The sequence below is a fragment of the Numida meleagris genome, chromosome 1, assembly GCF_002078875.1.
Source record: "Numida meleagris isolate 19003 breed g44 Domestic line chromosome 1, NumMel1.0, whole genome shotgun sequence".
In the NCBI taxonomy this organism is placed as follows: domain Eukaryota; kingdom Metazoa; phylum Chordata; class Aves; order Galliformes; family Numididae; genus Numida; species Numida meleagris.
Genome location: NC_034409.1, coordinates 8,442,344 through 8,463,276, shown reverse-complemented (window position 1 = coordinate 8,463,276; position 20,933 = coordinate 8,442,344). Strand labels below are relative to the sequence as shown.

At 38.1% G+C, this 20,933-nt stretch overlaps 1 protein-coding gene across 5 annotated transcripts in view; it reads right to left on the bottom strand.

The window, feature by feature from the left end:
- Positions 1-20,933, bottom strand: part of SEMA3D (semaphorin 3D) — a 142,596-nt gene that overhangs the window by 65,372 nt on the left and 56,291 nt on the right. For all 5 annotated transcript variants that reach the window (XM_021384443.1, XM_021384441.1, XM_021384440.1 and 2 more), the window contains 3 exons: positions 15,760-15,920; positions 3,767-3,829; positions 1,966-2,085 (listed from right to left, as the gene is read on the bottom strand). In XM_021384443.1, the coding sequence (XP_021240118.1) occupies positions 1,966-2,085; positions 3,767-3,829; positions 15,760-15,920 (344 nt within the window). The remainder of the gene's footprint in view (positions 1-1,965; positions 2,086-3,766; positions 3,830-15,759; positions 15,921-20,933) is intronic.

The window sequence follows — 20,933 nt, the reverse complement described above, 5'->3', positions numbered from 1 at the left end:
AATTACCAAACAACCATTATCCATTCTTACAAATCAGAGATTAAAAAAAAACCTGAAAGAACAGATCTGCAACAGGAGAGCTTGGAATTTCCGCACAGGACTTCTGGCTTCAGTTCCTACAACTGGAAGACTTTTTCAGCTGCCTGTCAAATTCAAGTCAATGGATTAGCAATGGGAGAGGACCGAGCACTCTCCTGCTATGTCACATTTATCTGGACAGGCGGTGGCTATATGGTGTTTGGGATCCCAGGAGGAAAGGGAAAACATGTCTCATGCCATTCAGAGTCGGTATTTCAGTAGGAGGTTACAGAAGAGATGCACCAACAGAAGAGGTGTGAATAGTGATGAACACTGAACAGCTCGCTGCTGCAGCTAAGCAACCAGTGAGTGCAGGACAGGCAGAACTGAGAGACAGTGAGAGGATCAGGAAATACAATATGGGGATTCTTCTCTCATTTCCTCTCATAAGGTAATTGGTCACATCTAATTGAGACAGACCCCCTTGTCTAGACTGACCGCCAGACTGAACAATCAGGCCAAATCCATAATTTTATAAGGTCTGATGAAAACAACTTTCACAAATGAAGTTACAATGGTAGAGTGAGTAAGACAGCTCACTAATGACCCAGAGGTAAACCAGAACCTTACACTCTTGCTGAGAGTTGTTCTGTTCAGTTCAGCTGTGGACTTAATCATTCAGGCTAAGGAATCAGCATGATACAAGAGATGTAAAGCTTCAGTTGTTTCAACTGGAATATTCAAAGAAATGAAGCAAAGACTAAATTGTTTCTTTGCAAGCCCAATTACTGTTCCAAACAGTACCAGGAGTATTAATAGCTTATTAGGGAAAGAGTACCATCATGCAGATTTCAGGCAGCTCTGTAATTTCAGCAGCTCCTGGTCAACCAACCCATAGATTGCATGGGTCCCAAGAGTTAATAATCCCTTCCCTCCCCCCTCCCCCCTTTTTTTTTTTCCTTTCTGTTAGAATTTGCCCTTGATTTAGGACATCAGGGTAAACCCAATACATACACATTTGAGGTTACTGCATTTAATAACACATCGTTAAAACTCACTTTTTATATTCTACAATTTCACTTAGACCCAAGGAAAAGGGAAAGCTATTTCTGCAGGAGCACAGGAAGCCTGCACTGCAGGCAAACAACCAGACAGGTCACATCCAGACACTGTCTAAGAGCAGAGCCAATGTTATAAATATAACCAAAGTGTTATACATACAGGAGTTAAAAAGAGACTTGTCTACTAAGTGGCTGCTTGACACAACACCAAAATGCTTCTGTTGTGGGGGTTAGGTCTCAAACATTTACCACTTAGGATGGAGATTTCTTTGTCACCAGCAAATGAAGACCAATCAGCTGCTAATCTTAGTGCAGGAATTCACTACTAGTGACCAAGGATACCCAACACTTAGCAACAGGGCTGCAAACTGTCTGCAAAGGCCTGAGATGCCACCCTTCAACTTGGACTTACAGACCATTTACAAACTCTGAATTACTCTTGTGTGCAAGGAATAGGAAGCCATCCCTGAGGACTGGGAGATATGTGTACATTAGAAGATAGAACAACGAAATGTCATCTTGAACTCCGCTTGTGTGAGTGTATGTAAGCAGAATGTGTGCGCGGAAATGACTTACAAGGAAGAAGGACATCTGGGTTAAATGTGCTCCTCACTTAGTTAATCATGTGGAAGTGTCATTCTGAAGAACTTTGTGTATTAAGCCTCACCAAGGAAAGTGCTTTGTTCAAAAGCGATATGCACATATCAAATGTGAGAACACGAGTTCCTGTCTGACCCACAAAATCCACCATTTACTCTGTTATTTACGCAAGCTGCTGTCAGTTCATTTTTTATACACTCGCATAGTATTTTCCAATCTATAATGAATGCTAAACAAGACAAAGGTTACCCCATGACGTATCAGAGTAGTGAGAAAATTAAATTACCTCTTTGTGAGTGCCAAGTTCAATGTATCCACAGAGAGGGTGAAATGCTCCTGTGCCACAGACATAAACATGGGTACGGTTATAGGGCTGAAGGACCCTGATAAAATTGGCACATTCTGTCTGTTGCAAAGAGAAAAGAGAGACACGTTAATTTTCATGTTTATTTTTCTCTTTCACATTCTTGCAGTAGGTTTTAGCCACAGGATCCTTGTATTTAAACTTGAAACTACTGTAGTAGTGATTGTTTACTAAACAGTTCAAAGTTGTGATGGTTAAAATTTTGCAGTGGCTGTGTACCAGGCAGCTCATCAATCAGACTTGCAAGCTCTTCTTTTGTAATGCTTACAGCCACCAGAAGCTATGTGGTAACAGTGCAGATTGGAGAACATCTGCTCAGCTCATGCTGTAGACACATCCCCAGTCAAGCGAGGTCAGATAGCCACCGAATTTGTCTGCCTACAAATCCTCCTGCCTTTGCTCCTGATTAAGGGTTCTGTACAAGCTTTAACACCAAAGATTACATGATAGAAAGCACTGTGGCAATCTGAAGGGCTTCAGCATGCTTCCAGCGGGATGTTTTGTGTGAGTGACCTCTCTGCATCAACCACATCCTGCTGGTCACTTTTATTTGGATCCTTTGGGAAGCTCAGCCCAGTCCTGGCCTTAACTAGTCACGGCTAGTAAGCAGTCCAAATGGCTGCCACATGCTGTAAGGGTGTTGCATGGATTGATTATGAAGGCATGTTGTAGCCTTCCTCAAAATTAAAGAAATATAAGCAGACATGACAAGGTATTTAGGAGGAAATACACGAGCTATGCATAGGTCCAAGCAACCATCCTGCACCTAAGTGAGAGGCAAGTTGCAGAGACAGCGAGGGAAACAAAAAGGAGAGAGTTATGATGTATGCCAAAAAAAATATTTCCTTCTCTGGTCTCTTTCCTTTTGTTTAAGTGTAGAAATAGATCAGCACAAATCCTCCACAGAGACCAGTATCAGAACTTTCCCAGTGCTCAGCGGAGGTGTTGTTTAGCCCTTGTCTGCTGTAAAGATAATGGTGGCAATAAGTTAGGATAAAAAGTCGAAATTCCTCAGGCAAGAGGAGAGAGAGTGTTTTGAGCTGGACTCCACCTTGGTAACAGACAGCTGGATAGAGAACACAAGATTTGTGGAGAGAAAAGGAAGAAATTTTATTATACAGCCAGGAAACGTTTACATTTATGGTGGACTCTAGACACGATGTAATCTGCGCTATGCAAAGGAGATAGGAAAGTTTTATTGTATATATGCATGTACCTTATGTACACAGAGATTTCTTTAAGATTTGTGGTTTCATAGGAAAGCTATTAGGTCTGAGATTTTATTTTAACCTTAACCTCAGTTGTCTGCAAATTAAGTTAATTTGTAATGTTCGTTGCTACTCTGTTTCATTAATGAATTATAATGGAGTTACGTTCAGGATATTTCCAAGAGAAGAGCAGTTCAATCAGAAAGAAAAGATTTCAGAAAAATATTTCCCACAGTAAATGTCAGAAGAAAGTCCATTCATCTCTCAATTGCATTCATTACATACAAGGATGGCTAAAGATGTTTGCTGTTTATAACAGTGAGTATTTTTCTTGAAGAATGAACATTTAAAGAAGTTCAATGGTTTTTAATTGACTCTCCCCTCTTTTTTTTTCCAATTAGTTCAGAAAAAAAAAGCTGAAAGAACAACTTGCTAACCTATTTTGTGCATTTAGAGACAAATACACAAATGTACAATATTACCAGCAATAACAAAAATATCAAGACTATACTTACATGGGCATCTTTCCCAGCTAATTTGCATAATTCCAACTTTTCTTTTGCTGCAGGCCAGTAAATCTGGAAGATAGTTGAAAAAAGACAAAGAGTATGAATAACATAAATAGTCCTGTGACTACTTATAGTTTAACTACCTCCTTGAATGAGCAATTACAACATACTTATACATGTTGAAGGAATTTACATATGAGTAGAAGTGAAAGTGGCTTTGAAAATAGGCTTTAAAGTATCACAAGTATCAAGGCTTTAAAGCAAAATCCCTGTTCTTTGTTCATTCCTTCATTGTGCATACCGATTTTTTAAAAGTACTCAGTTAATCCAGCTAACACACCTTGTAAGTATTATGAATAACACACTTTTCTCAAAGATAAGATGAGCCAAATTATCTAGAAATTGAACTGACTGCAGAACCAGGCAGTTTACTTTGTAATGAATTTGGTCCAGGGAGGATGGCAAAGCAGTTTTGGAAAAATAGTTAGCTGTTACTGCCAATGTTCGAAATAAAAGAACTTTTGTTCGAAAAACTAAAGGTAGCTGAAGGGAAAATCTCAGAACAAGAAGTGCATGACAGAAATTAATAGCACACAGTTTAAAAATATTACTCTTCAACAATAACCAAGTTTAACAGTAAAACATATAGATTTTGAAAATGGCATATTAGCTTAGAAAAGTATTGTATATCTTACATAATTTTCAGCATAACATATTACTAATTTTCTTTCTTCTTTCATCTGTACAATTCTGTAAATTAGTTTTTAGCGTAGATGGAGCCAGACGACAAATCACTGTCTGTTACTGTAACCTCAATGATATTAGTGAAGAAATGTCAAAGAACAACCGCTCAGGTTCTGGTTCAGCGATTTCAATTAAGCAGTCAAAATTCATTATTATTGAGTATTTTTCAGATTCTATTAAATTCAAAAGAGAAATTAAATATAAATTCTTCCAGAAGCATCATGCCGAGCATGGATCTTTTTTTCCTTTCTTATTTTGACAAAAGAAAGCTACAGCCATTTCTTGTGATTAACAACAAATCACACTATTTTTTTTTGATCAAGTATTGGTTAGGAAATTTTCTCAAGTCCCAGGAACCAACATGCAGATTAACAGTAGTCAGATACCTTTTTACCCTTAAGCCTACAAATACTTAGTAAAATTCTAAATAGTGCCTTATATAGGAATAAAGATTAGAGATTAAAGATAAAGATTAAAGATTAAATATAAAAGGCATTAAAAATTATCTTTCAGTAAAGATGTGTGACTCAAAAACATGCAAGAGGAATTAGTATCTATAACATTCCCTTTGATTCACCCAGCTGTTGGCACCTTTTAAGATGTGCCTTGCCCTCTACACAGGTTCACACCCTGGGATGGAATGCTGAAGAGTGCCCTGAGTCCAACGGTGTTTTCACAGCCCCAAATATACAGTGTTCTTCTCCATATTGGAGCAGTCTTTTTATTTCATTTCTTTCTCTTCTCTTTTCAAATGGAATGTGAAAATGGATGTGGTGGCTTTCTGCTAGGAAATTAGTTCCCTGTCTAGTGAATTTACAGATGCCTTTCTGATTAGAAGCTAATAGTAAAGATAATGTATTTTAAGTTGTATAAAGCTTAAGTAAATATTGCTGCAAAGGGTTAAAGTCAAAGATAAGGCAGTACAACAACATCTCAGCACTGGAGCACAACTTTATTTTCCCAGAGCATTTTTTCAGAATGATGTCATTATAGAACCCAGGTACGAAAACACAACTGGAAATCAGTTGCAGTGGTGTCTTCGGATTACACAGTATACAGTTCCAGAAAGCAGCGTAGGAAGTATTGGCAGCTTGGCAAATCCATTGGGAAGAGCTGAAGCTAGTGCCAGTGAACTCAGCTGGTCTGAGTCTGGGCAGAGTGGTACAGCTTTACCTTGCAGCACTGGTCTGGCACAAGTGTCACAGTGTTAAGTAGAAGGAAAGCTTGATACTTAAGAGGTACTGCTGAAGAAAAAAGGATGAAAAGGAACAGAGAGAGGAATATAAGATCATGGATGTCCAAATGTCTAGGTAGGCTTAAACTGAGATCTGATGTTCAGTTCTATTCATAGAAACTGCATACCAGATTCTGCTCAAGGAACTCCTATCCACAATAGAAAAGGTTTTTACAGGTCTTTGAGAATTCTTGAAGATGTTTTGGTTTGGTTTTGCCAGTGTTTAGTTGTCTGGTTACATAGGCAAGATCTCCCTCAGTAGCTTTTTGAAAATGCCTGCCTCTACCTGCCAACTACACAGCAGTACTGGATGCCTGCTTTGGGAAGCCTAGTTATATTGGAAAACGTCTACCTGAAGGCATATATTAACATATATTAACGGCCACCACCTTCAACTCTTGCTGTGATTCCTTCATCAGTCATTGTGTTTGTCATACACGTTGTACAATTCAGGATGAGATATACACAACCTACTTTTGTGACTGAAGACCAGAGTCAATTATGACAGAAAAGTCATTTGATCCACATTCTGGCTTCTCAACAGACACAATGTTTAGCATTATACAAAGTCACAACAGTCAGTGGAAAGCATAGCTAAGCGATCCAACTAGCTTTAAAATCAACTTGCCATACTACAAGGGGGAATTGAAGTGATATTTATTTGCTTTTCATGTAAGAAACGAGGAGTTCCCAGAAATAGTTACTTCTGAACTGTAACAGATCAAGAAAAGAGCATAATACAATAAGTGCATATCAAGACACTGCATAACTTCATGTTTAAAACATCACAAATTATATATATATATATATTTGAAATGTTTGGAGAAATCTTAGAATAGCTATGTGTAATTACTCAATTTAAGAGAAGAATGTAACTAGTTGAAATTCATCAACAACATACTTAAGCAGGATTATTTTCTTCTCTTAAGCTTCAGTTTATTATCCTTGCAAAATATCCAGATCAAAATTCCAAAGGTTAGGGCTACCGTCATGGTTTCCCAATTGTATCTTTTATGGACCAATTAAAAAAAATAAACCTTAACATTACTTCTAAATAATTGTACAAATATTTTCTTAAATTTAGCAACAGAGAAGAAATTAAAATCTCCTAATAAGTGCAAGCTAACTGTTCTCTGTTGGCAGAGTGAAAGAAATCCTCCCAGGAGTACAAAATTAAGTAATGCAGAAGGGTAGAACAGATAAGGTATCACATTAAAGGGTAGCTGGAAATTGATTTCTGATTAAAACAAAACATCAGAAACGACAAAATTCTTTTTCAGATCAGAGGTGTAGTAAGTTCTAAAAGTAAGCAACATTTTTCCTTCCTCTAAACATGCATTTTTACTGCAAGAATAAAGAGAAAAAAAAGATTTTTTAAAAATATAAATGATTTATGTACATAAATTGATAGGTAGATGCTATATATACCATTATACGTATCTACAAATATTACCCAGATGCAGTTCTATGGGTTTCATTTCAGCTGCCCTCTGTCACAAATCAACAATACTGGTTAAGAGCTAATATTTCCCTTGTCTTTCTTTATCTCTCCTTCTCAATCCACTTTTGTTTCTAGGCTAAAAAAGACTATGAACTCTTTGGTGAAGTGATGGCTCAAAGACAGAACACTGAATTCTGATTCCAAGGAAACTGTTGTATTAGATTGGAGGTTTTCCAAGAATCATTTCTAATGAAGCTACTAAATCTAGCATGATGCAGGGCTTTTCCAAAATAGTGGAAAATACCACATATCATCAATGCACATACACAAACACACACACACACACAAAAACCCAACCAAAACCACAAGAGAAATGAAACATATCTAAGCAAATTACAGACCAATTAAATTTAAAAAGACAGCTGAACTACACATTACTGCAGAAGAACTCCTCTTCATCAGAGCTCCAGTAAAGTATTTTGTAAGGTGCACCATGGAAATTGATTAGTTCAGCTGGGGAAAATTTATAATTTCTTGTAATAAAAAAATGATCTGAAAGGTATGGAACCTGCGGCAGGAAACTACTCATGGAGTTCTTCAAGAAATACTGGCAGAGTTCATCTTCTTTCATATACTTTTCAGTAGTCTTGGCAAAAGAAAACACAAAAAAAAAAAAAAACCCAACACTGCTTTGCAACAAAACATGGAGATGACACAAAGCTGGGAAGCATCACTAAGACAAACGAAGACCAGTAACAATCCACAGGAGGAATAAAAGGGCTTTGATGACAAGAATTATTAACAGTAAGAGGAAATTAGTATAAACTGGTCATAAATAAAAATAGATCATAGATTAAAAAAAAAAAATCTGTAAGACCAGAGTAATGAGATTGTGAGATTAAAGACCTTTCTACAGAAGCTGCATGAAGCATCCCATAACACCCCTAATGGCAGAATTGGATGGGGTTATTAAAAGAATACCTGCAGCATGAGGTATTTGCTTGTGATAGCAGGAAGTGAGACCAATTTACCAACATGATTCCTCCCATTCCCATGTCCCCATGATAATCACACTTGTGCCAGCAGTGAGCACTTGAGTGTCTCATTGAGGTCGATGGCTTTCAGCAGCCCTGGAGGTTTCACTGGAGCCTCTCGTGTGCTTGACATCACACACGTGCATCAGCACTTCCCTATCAGCACAGTCTCTGGTAAGAGAAACCCCGAAGTGTTTTGTAAGTGGTACAGGTAGCAACAGCAGGATGCATCCCTATCAAGAGTGAAGCACATCAGCTGACTGGTGTGTCTTGTAACACTCACTCACTGAATTTGACCCCTGTGAAGAATGCCATTACTTCCTCCCTGTTTTGAAGGACTAAGAGGTGGGAGGAAACATTTAGAGGAAAATGCACTGATTTTAAGCAGCTGCTTGATACAACCAGAGAAAGTCAGCTTCCTTCCCTTGCTTTATTCTAGGTACTAGATTTTTGTTGTACTGATGCTTTAGGGAAGAAGGAATGCAATAAAAATACAGCATCCCTGGCATCCAGATGTCTTACTAAGACTTTGGGAGTCACGGAAACCATAATTCAGATGCTTAAATTCACCAATATTAATGTATTCTCCAGACAACAGTTACAAATGAAACACTCAAAGAACAAAGCCAGATAGAGCTGTAAGCTTACTGTCACACTGGCATATGAAATGTGTTCCCCCTGAGAAACTTTCCTCCATGAGACTACTCCTCTGCATAATAAAAATAAATAAATACAACAGGATTGGATTCCTTACTTAGTCTAATGCAATCATAAAGCGGATGCTGTAGAGAGGGCAACCTGATCCAAACATGTTGAAGTAAACCAAGAGACAGTACAACCCCAGCTATGTTGTTGCCCTACTATTTGTAACACTCAGATTTCATTTTTCCCACCAGCAGAATGAGAATAATGGCACTTGTAGCTTTCTCTCCTTTATGTTCCACCCCCTAAGAAATTAATAGCTGAAAAATGGAAAGCATGAAAAAATAGTAAGATCAAGGAGCACTGAGAACAGATATGACAATGATTCAATGAAAAGGCTGTCACAGTGTTTCATAAGAGAATATCATAAATATCACAGCCAAATACCTTAACAGTAGGTGTTCAAAGATCACTTTCTGGGAACCAGGACATTTGTCACTTCTGTGTACTGACTCAAGGTCACATCACTGAAAATTACCGCTAGAAATTTATTGAATTTCCCAAGGAACACAGGAAAGAATTTCATGCCTTTTTAGTATTATTTTGCTGAAAACAAAGAGTGTTCTAATTGATGGGAAAATGAGCTGTTTTTAGCATACTATGCAAGTGTACCAGTTGGTCTCTAAATACCTCACATCTGTTGCATTCACGTATTTGGTATGGGAAGTCCATAACTTCGGAAACTGCAGAGATTGTTCCCATATACAACTATTAAGAGGAAGGTTACCCTAAGAACTTCTTGTTAACTGGTTCCCACTGTGCTTGCCATACTCTGGAATTCAACATTTTCAAGTCATATGTAAACAAAGGAAGTTCAGATATCTAAGTTCCTTATCTGAATTTTTCCCTGTATTTGAAATCCAAACAGACCGTCTCTAGAACTAAATTTTTCACCTTTCTTTTTAACAGTTTTATCAAAGGTTAGCTAACTCTCAGGACTACTCAGAGACTCCTAAAAGCCAGGCAAGTGTTCTTAAATCTGTTACTTTAACACAAACCTTCCTTTTTTCAACAGGTATTCCTACATCCGACACTAATTCCCACAGATGAGACATACCTCCAGGGAGACATTTGACTGAAATTTCCAACTCCGATTGTTTTATAGTAAGAGAAAAACAGATCTCTGAAAGATTTGATATGGCACAGGCAGGAGAGGATATAAAGGATCGATTCAGACTGATTTACAGCACTGTAGGAAGCACAAGTGTCAAGGTATACTATTCCTTATTTTATCAAGCTGAGTTTAATGCCCTTGGAAGTCAGAGGGAAACAGTTGTATATTTGGATGACACACTCACAGACTTTTGGTAGCTTAAATTTGGCAAGTGGCTGTTGAAGAGAAACATCTGAACCAAACAGGCTTTACATCATGTCTGTCTGAGACAAAGAGAGATCTCAACTTGTCACAGGGGTTTTCTTAAAGCCCAGCCTACTCCAAATACAACTGCAGAAGAAGCCAAGGCTTTCAATACTCAAGGGTTTTCTGAAAAGTGCATTTTCAGGTGTACATTAAGCAGGTGTGAAAACATAAAGAAGAGAGACCAAAAGCTGATTTCATTTACACTGGATTAGATCTTGAAAGGCTTCAGTGTTTCTGCACTTCATTTTCTAAAGCATAACCACAGCCCACCATCTGTTTCTCCTGAAAGGAAGCCATACAGCAGGACTTCTAGCGCAAATGGCATTTCTTCTGACATGTTTATCACTTCAGACTGAAGGTAAATCCTACCTCTGAAAAAGTCAAAGCCCAATATGAGTTTTTCAGAGAGCAGGATATTGGCTGTTCTTTATACCAAAATACAGGTGTAACAGACAACAGGGGATGTTTATGGAAACATAATTCACAGCAACAATGCAAAAGGAAATAACAGAGACACTCTCTTCCACCCAGGACCACTGTCCCCCTGATCGCACACTCCTTTCTCCACGTCTTGACCACAGATTGTTGTTCTGTGTCTGTAAACACTCGATGGAAGCTTCCACCTTGTATACACAGGTCCCTAAATTTAAGTCTGTTAAACAATGTTATGGACTCTAAAGGTTTTTGGAGCTTCAGAACAACATTCGCATAGATCAATGACAAGGGCAATCCAGGGGATAGCAAGCACAGCCATCACCTCTATCTCTGGATGTCCCTAACCTGAGACACTATCATAGCTCCTTCTACACGCTTCCTTCCTTAGCCACTGCTGACAGTTTTCAGTGACAGGACACTAAACTACACATATATCCAGTAGAAACAGTCCTGTTTTACTGTAAGTGATAGAAAAAAATCTTCCTGAATTTCAAAAGGGTGGGAAATTAACAAGTGGAAATGAGTACTTTACGAACTGCAACACCAAGAAAACAAAAGTAAGTCAATAATTATGCCCTTAAGTCCTGGGAACTAGTTTCTTATGTGTAGAAGGTAAAATCATGCCCCTGTCAGATTTCAGCATCACCCTGATTCTTTTCTAGGAACAAATAACAGCATACTCCCAAACAGACTCATGGCCATCATCCTCCCCTGCCACTGGGCTTATTTTAACTTTCCCACCTTCAGAATTTTAGAAGTCTCCCATGGCTTCCACAGGATGCTTTGGTCTCTACTGATGTCACATGAAATCCTTTTTCCCCTGGCAGGTAAAGAAGGCATCACCCTCAGACAGACTACAGCTTTTGCTAACAGGCAGAAAGCTGAAATTCTCAGAGACAAAGGAGGCAGCAGACAATGGGTTACGAAGTACTAGTCTCATCATTACTGTTTTTCAAGGCTACGACAAGTACCCTCAGACTGTGTATGAGCTCCCAAGGCTCCTGTATGATGGCACAACCAAGTCTCCTTTCAAAGCTGGCTAAATTCCCACTGATTTCATTCCTAACTTAGACACTTCTGTAGACTGACAGGAGGTTTCCCAGAACAATGAAGGTAAAATTGGGCTCCTGTATCTTGAGGATGTTGTTTCATACATGCATGCATATGCTTTTCCATATATAACCACCCTATTGCAGAGATGGGTGGGTCACACTGCAGATATCACACAGTGATAATAGTGCTGACATACAGTCTCATTTATGCAGTTAATAAGCACCAGAGTTCTAGAAACGCAAAGAAATGTTTTGCAAATATTTCATAAGTGTTTAGCCATCTGATATGTATATACATATATGCATATGCATTCTTTACTGCAAACTGCACACAGATGAAATCAATACAAAAGGAGATTAAAGTACAAGACTCAAGACAGCTGCACCTGGCAATAACAAAAGAAAAAAAACCAACAAACAAAAAACCAACAACAAACACAAACCGAGGATGCTCCAAGCGACAATTTGTGACCAATACACACTGGGGCAGATGAAAAAAAACTGACATGTTTATCTATTTGGCCCACATGTGGCTGTGTCTTCCAGCATTGACAGCTCCTGCAGGCTGGCAGCTTTTCAAAAGCTTGTCAGGCCTTGATAGCATTCCTATTCCTGCAGAGATGGGTGGGTCGTGCTGCAGATTACACGCCGATAACAGTGCTGACATATAACCCTGCTTGCACTGGTAGAGAGCATGGGAGTTACAGAAACGTGCAGAATTTCTCTGCAGCTAGTTAGTAAGTGTTTGCCCAGTTTATTACGTGTTGTATTTCTTCTTTTTTTTTTTTTAAAAGGAATAAAATAACAATGGTTTTAGGCAAACTTGAAAGAAAATTGCATTGACCAAAATCATCTTTTCAACTGTATCCCAGAGCTATTATTAATAAATTCTTCTCCAGTTTTCCACTCTCTCATGCTAGTAAGCAATTCTATTTTGTTTTGTTTTAAATCATACTTCTATTGGTTATGACATAGTTGTGTTCATGGTTTATTGTCTTCATTTCCTGGGTCCTGATAAATTTGGGATGGAGCTTCTTTTAATTATTTTACACCACGTAAATAGCTTGCAGTATTTGTAAGGCACCTCAGTTCTTTCAAGAAAAGACTACGGCACAGATAACGATATTTCTGCAATAGAAGCTATAGGCTCCTATTCAGGACAAGTTCATTGAAATTATATTCCCCACCAAAAAAAAAAAAAAAAAGACATTTTTCCCTTGTTTACTTGTAGATTGCTACCATTGTAGCTTTCTGAGTTTTTTCTCATTCTAGGGTACTTTTCTGTTATACTATGGCAGCTACTGTTGTTTCATAATAAGGTTTGCAAGCACTAGAAACTGAGTGGATTTTTTTAAGCTACCAGCTAAGGAAGTTTTCAACCAATTACACAATAAATTGAATAAAACCTACAGTGATTCAAGAAATTGGAACTCCAGAAGAACAACTGATTTATTGCACCAGAAGAAAAATATACATATATATACCAGGAAATAAAGCCATAACTTAATATATTAAGTTAACTAATTTAGGTAAATAATTAGGTTGCAAAAAGGAAGTTATTAAATGATCTATGTATACATTAGAGAAGGGAACACAATACAATGCTTTGGATGTTTATTTGATTACTGTCCCACACGCATGAATATAGAGCCTCAGATTCTGCAGTATAATCTTTCCAAGTAGTTATGTCCACAGATGGGGTTTTCTGAGAGTAGACTGCTAGGGACACTGACTTGGCTTTTGGGTGTATCATTAGTTACTAACGCAACAAATATCTGAAACTGAGAGCTGTTATTTTTTTTATTTTTTTTTTTTAAAGCAATCTGAACCAGAAGACACTTAATATTCTAATGAATTACTATCATTGGAGAGGCTGCCTCGTCAGGCGGCTCCTGCTCCAGGAGAGGACAAAGGGCATGCTTCAGCCCCTCGCAGCCCCGACATGTGTGGTTTCCTCGCACCGGGAGAGCCTGGCAGCCGGCCGCCTGGCCCCAAGCCAACCCAAACCACAGTCAGTCTAAACACAGCGCCGGCGAACGCTGCTTTCTGACACTTCCCTGCTACTGGACAGTATCCTTGAGCACTGAAACCTCGTCAGTGACTGAGATTTACACAAAAACGATTTCCCTCATCTCCGCTCTCCCCTCACACGTTTCATCCAGCCCAGCACAGAGGAAGCAAGGAGAAAGGTTTGGGCAACATCACCTCATGGGCATGTGCCCAAGTAGGCATGTTTACAAAGTTGCTGGACACCCATGGAGACCTTGGAAATGAGCACACCAGGGTGCTTTGCAAAGCTTTTGTGTCACTTTTAGCTATTTAAATACACTTTGCCTCAGTGTTTTGTCTGAAAAGCTTGAGACAGCCCGAATAGTTAAACAGAGAAGTATTTGAATCCGCAAATAATCTTTTCCTTACTCCAGATACCCTTCCGGTTTTGAATTTTTATTCCTTGCTTTCCAGTTACAACAGATACATAGGCATGCATCTTCTGTTCAGTTTACCAAATGCAAATTTTAATTCAAATACGGAGTCTTTGCTCAGTGATACCTATACCAAATAGCACTCTGATCACCACTGAATTCTCCTAGCTCAATCTGCATTCCGCACTTCTAAGAAAGCTCAACATCCATAATAATCAATGGTGGTTTTGCTAAGGTGAAAATGTTACCAGTTTGGGCAGAGAGGTGTGAACACCTCCAGAAAGCTCTGAACTAATCAATCCCTACTGAGCATAATGGGAAGTGACAGCACTCAGCATCTCTCAGGAGGCAATTGGCATCCCACAGAAACAGGATTCTGCTTTTCACACAAATAATGGTTGCTACAGAAAGCCTTTGCTGGAAAAAAAGAATAAAATCGATCTATGGTGTCAAAATCTATGATATGAATGATGCTGTTTCCACTACAATGGCCTGAAGAGGTGATGATTTTTGAGTAAAATACTGAGATGGAAGACACATATGAGGTGTCTTATAAAGCATCCTAGGGAAGAAGTCCAAAACAATCTGAGTTTTAAAGAAAGCAGTCTGTGGAGCATTGTAGAATTTGAAATAAGATATTCAGCTGAGTACGAGAAACCCTTGTATACAATGACAGCAAGTGTTGTACTCAGACGTGGGGCAAAATCATCTCCTGTTACACCTGTTAAGCTCTGCGCTGCCATCATATTAATTCCGGGTCAGTTCCCACTTCAGAGCTGACAGCAGAATACAGTCATTTAAAACCTCCTGCTGGTGCTTAAGGAAAATATCAAACAGCTGAGAATTTGAATTTTCTTTAGTAAGTAGAATGCCTGGAACAAACAGGAAAGAAGTTTTCATGCATGTTCCTTTGCAAGCATCTGTTTTTTATACTTAGTAGTTAACTGTGCTTAGAAAAGCTCTGTTTCATCATATCTACTACAAATACTGAGGGCTAAATTGCCTTTTTATTATCTGGAATTAACAAAGTCACAGGGCATGGGCCAGGGCATACAATAGATCCCAGTGGAAGTTTTTCCTATCACTAGCAATTCCAGATATTAATGTTAAAAATATAGCAATGTTAGAGGCAATTTTAGCAATTTGAAGCATTAAAATTGCCTCCGCTCTGCTCAATATTTGAGTAACATAACCCCAGTGATGCCAGATCTGTCTTGAATTGCCATCTTCAAAATGCTTGTATGTGAGAAGGATGAGCATGACAAAAGAAATGGGACATGACAGAAGCAAGCTCTCAGAGGTGCATACTTTCCTACTTGCCAATATTTTTGTTACCAGTAGGAGACTTCTTCTGCAGGATTTCAATGTTACAGGGGCTTACATACTATTAGAAAAATCAACTCATTAAAGATAATCCATCTAACTATGGGAGGTGAGATTATTAAATCCAGGTACAAAGCATGACATAACAAATCTGACAGTTACCCAGTGAAGTGAAAAAAAGAAGGGAAAAAAGGAAAGAAAAAGGAACAAAATTGAGATTATGTGATGAATTCTGTGGAAAATAAACTGACCTTTTTTACATTTTTGTTTAAATCAACCAAGTTGAGCAGGAAGATGTGGTCTTTCGCCCCGACGAGCAGCCGGCCCCTCTCCTCATCTAGCAGCAGGGTTCGAAAATCTAGCCCCTCTGTAGAGCCCAGGAACGGGATGCAGCTGTTTGAAAGCAGCAAGTCTGTGGGAAAATGAAGAAAATCTTTACAATCAAAATGTTTACATATGACTCATTGGTGTCTTTTATAAATATATGCAACCAGCATGGAGCATGTTGGTAAGATAACTGCAGTCTTGGAGCATGTCTTTCCAAGGTCATAGTATAATTCCTGTTGACCTTAGTTTTCTTGGAGGGTGGGGAGTGGTATAATTCCAAATAGGGTAATATGTACTTTTGCAAGGACTCTTCTGAATGCAACTTTTTTAATAAGTTATCTCTATGACGTAAAGGAATCACATTCTTCAGCAGCACTTAGAAACAAAACGTGCTATATCTTTTTGCACTGAAAGAAAACTGATGTACATTTATATCATCGTATTTATGGATATATGTGGGGAAGGATCAATATCTTACCATATTTGGTGCTCTACATATAAAGAAACAAAGAAGGCAAGTGACAACTAAACATCAAGGAGCTGTAAACAGCAGATAGACATGGCAGACATGTAAGGATGAGAACTATGAGAATGAAACACCCAGCCTCACCAGCCTCATAATATAGAGTTTCTTCCTAAAATCTAACTGGAATCTACTCTCCTTTGGATTAAAAATATTACCCCTTGTCCTATCACCCCATTCTCTGAGAAACAGTACTTCTCCATCTTTCCTGTATGCCCCTTCAAGTACTGTAGGCATCCTTTATGTATAGACAGTTTGGCATAAGGTTCAGTTTGCCCATTGTCTAACGTTCACATTTAATGGCAGGACAGAAAATTGCTACAATTAAATTTTCAGTTACAACAAGTTTAATTGAAAACTGAAATCTGAAATAGAGGGCAATATAGAGGGATATTAAGGGGGGTATTGAGTACAATACCTCTGAAGTCCTGGGGTTGGTATTTTCCTTACAGAGGTGGTGCTGGGGGTCCCTGCATCATTGCCCTCTCTGCAGGGAAAGTTAGGGCACAGCTCTGACTGTAGCTTGTAATTTATCATCAAACCCTTTCCCTATTAAAAGCTCAATTTTCCAGAACAACTTTTCCTGTGATTTCATAGTGGGTTCCAATCTCCTTCAAAAGTAATTAAGAAAATAACATGCTACTCTATGAAACTAATGAAAGAATCTATGCTTTCCCCATGAAAAAGCCAAAGGGCCATAAAGTAGAGTTTGAAGCCTTCTGCGGATGTAATTTTGGATCAGGACACAAATAACATACAAAAAAGAGCACAATGAGAGTATAGTAATGTTGGGAAGTCACTAATTTGGGGAGAACAAAAATAAACACATGAAACAGTTCTAGAAGCAATCTCTCCAAGCTAAACCACTCAGAAATCTTGGGACAGAAAAGCAAATCCTGTGCTTAATTGAAAAGAAAATTGAAGATATTTCCACCTTCTTAGCAGTTTATGGACAATGTATCTTTCCCGGTAGAGAGGTTAGACTTATAGCACAAGTTATTTACACTTCCTGATCACAATGAAAATCATGACCAGTGCTTTGCAGAGTAACTCCTGATCAAAATAAAGAGAGTGAAAAAACCTTTTTCTCCTAAGTTTCTCACAAAATATGTGATAGGCAAAGCAAAGATTAAGTCCTGTTGATAGCTAATAACCAGCACTATGGCAGAAAAAAATATTTTAGTATTATTCGTATGGCTATCTGGTGTACAATTAATAATTTTTTTTTGGCTATGTCACTTAAGCTTGCGTGGTGTTGTCTGGCACAGTGCTGAACACTGTTACAATATAGTCTGAAAACAAATTGTCTCGTACAGCAGCTCCTATTCCCCTAGGTGAGATTTATCTGGCAGTACTTTGAAAAATCTTACATCATATTGGAAATCACAAGTTAAACTTTATATTCCTTTAGTCCAGCGCTATCCTCTCTTGCCTGTCTTTTGCGAAGACAAAAATGTTGTCACTATTCTGCAAATTAGTAACTCTTTAAAAGACCAGCTTATTAATTGACAGCAAGATCACAGAGGAATAAGTTGTGAATAGCACTGTACTGCAAACGTGTAAATCTCATCCAAACTACTTACATGAGTACTGGTTGATGAATAGCCAAACCAATTTTATAAATAAACATATATTTTTTAAAAAAGAAAAAAAAAGAAAAGCCCTCTAAACCCCCCACTTCTGAAGCTTAGCTCATTTCACTGGTGTGTTTTAACCCTGTAGGAAACAAGGATTTATGACTCCTGACATTTCTGTTGTTGTTGGGGTCTCTTAATTTTTGTGTGATGTACATGCATCTTCATTAGATATCATATCCTGTACAAAACTCTTCCCTTGTTTTCTCAGACTGGAAATTCTTGGTACTGGATGTGATGGAGATGTTTATTGGGAAAGGATTCTCTGATGCTGACCACAGCAAAACTGGAGGTTTTAGCTCCCTTGGGCTACTCAGATTCTTCTTGGTTGATCTCTAAAATATTGTTTATCATTTGAGCATTTCTGAGTAAATGTCTTTCTCTTCTCCACCCATGATGTAAGAGCTGGCTGCATTACTAAATTATCCAATCCACTGCATATACTAACAAATTCCTTATAAATTCCTTCTCATCTCCAGCTCTAGAAATTTGATCTGAATAAAGATAAATGAGAGTGTTTGCACAAACATACGTAACACTTGGTTTCATTGCCTACAGTCATGCAATCCATTGTTCTATGCAAGTATATCACATTCCCAAATATCTTGACCTGATCCTTCACATACCTAGAAGATCACTGAGACAGCTTTCCACTTCCAATTTATTTCTTATTTGGAAGGTAAGGTCTCTGTAGTGACCATCCCAAAAGGACACTCATCATCTATTGCTAAACACTTCTAGTATTTCTCAGTAAAGAACCACCTAGAACAGCTACAGTGGGGAGGGATAAAGTTTTCTCATGGCTGAAACGCCCAAATGGGAATGAGCACTGCCTGGTGCCTTGTAAAGCCGTTTGTTCCATCACATCATAAGGAAAGCATTTGTAAAATGTTCCAGATTAAAATGACAATGCTACACACTGATTTCTTACTGATGTAAATGACAACACAAGCTGCAAAGTGGTGAAGAATCAGGTTTGATCAGTTATTTACTAACTACTGAAAAGAGCTTGGAAATAAGAACATGACCACTGATAAGATTAAAATTAAAACGTGACCAATAAAAGTTGACAAGTTAACATTAACAGAGAATTGATTAAATTATAGCCAAATTAATCATTGCTCTCACTCGACGAAAACAAAACAATCCAGCTTTATCAGTTAACACTGCCATTCACAGCAAGATATCTTAAATATGACCTAGGATATCACATTGAAAAAATTTACCACGAAGATCATACTTGTCCGTTCACATCGAGGAGCATATATTCTATTTAAAAAAGCAGCTGATTCAAATCACTGTATCTGAAGCCAGTCTAATATAGAAATAGCTCTCTCACAGTGCAAAAAAAGCAAAGTTAATTACAGAAATGATCTTTTATGACTGCACATTCACCATTCAAATTACAGTTTGTATACGGTGTTTTACTGAAAAATATATACTTCTTTTCTTCACAGACTCCAGTCTGGCCATTAAATGAATATTCAGCAAAATCCCTATTTTGGTTAATATTTCACTGTGGAGTGGTAGGAGTTAGATTAATAAGTGTTTCTCATTCATTTAGAAAGGTGTTTCAGTGGACTTGGCTCACAGCAGTTCGATCACTGCTTACTTCGACAGCCTACAGCCTCAGTGCCACACTGTAAAGCTTTCTAATGAAAAAAGGGCTATCCTATTCTGAAAATACGCATTTATATTTATACAGCATATTTAGACTTCCTAGCTTCAAGTCATGTATTCCGTGATCATGCTGTTGTTCCTCACTCCAGCACGGCGTGAGCCCTCAGAAAATCTGGAAACATTTCGTAAAGACTCAGAACAGTCTTTGTGGCCAGACATTTTTGTAATGACAGGCTATGTCAAAACTGGCAGAAAAGGAACTCCTCAACCTGTTTCAAAAGAACTACATCTAACGGCACCCCTTGAAGCACCCGGAATTTAAATGCTGCGTTTTAACTGTAAATAAATTTGACTAGAGAAACAGCTGCACAAATAACTTGTAAAATGTTATTATTGCAGAGATGATTACAAGCTGTCTTGTGATTTCTTGTTGGTGAAAAGAAACACAGAGGCCTAATTCATAACCTTCAAAGAGCCAAGCAAAATAATTGTTTTCTTTTTAAAAAACACAACTGAAAATGCATCCGAGTGAAACATTGGTTTTGTGAAGAAGACCTAAGCCAGTGGATTAGTGTAGGGTTCTTTTTCTAAGTAGTTTATCTTTCTTGAAATACTGCCAAGGAAAGCAAACTCACAGTTGTTTCCAATGCAAAATTAGATAATCTTTTTTTCTTCTTTTAAGCAATACTGTAGACGTAGAATAAGCACTACAAATATAATTCAATATAAACGATTGGCAAGCATAAGAGCTTTGGTACTGTGTAGGTAATTGCTGGCATCTCACCACACATACCTTAATAGAAGTAACACTGATGGACTTAAAGGACAACAAATCTCCTCCATAGGGGAAAAGCACACCATGCAAAAAAAAAAAAAAAACCACCAGGCTCATCCCCTCAGTTTCCTCATTTTCAATTGTAAGGGCTGCATGTATCTGTTTTTCCTTTCTCTCACACAGATCTGGCCTGGCTGCCAGTATTTTGCATAAAGAGTAAATAATCTGAGTTACGTGACTGAAATCTGCTTCTTCCACGTCAGTCTTATTCTCAATTCCATTCAAAGCATCCCAATGGTGAGAGAATATTGTTCTCTAAGAACATACAATTTTTTTCTTTATATATGCCAGAATAGTTTTAGACTATTATTGAAATCAGAGGCCCGTTTTCTACTTGACATCACAGAAGAGGAATTGTTAACTTGACTGGAGACCAAGCTCTAGCCCTATCATTTAAAATCACCTTCCAGCAACCTGAGCATCAAGCAGGTGAACGAAAACCTCTCATTTATGGTAAGGATAGCAGCCCATTGGTTCATGCATTGT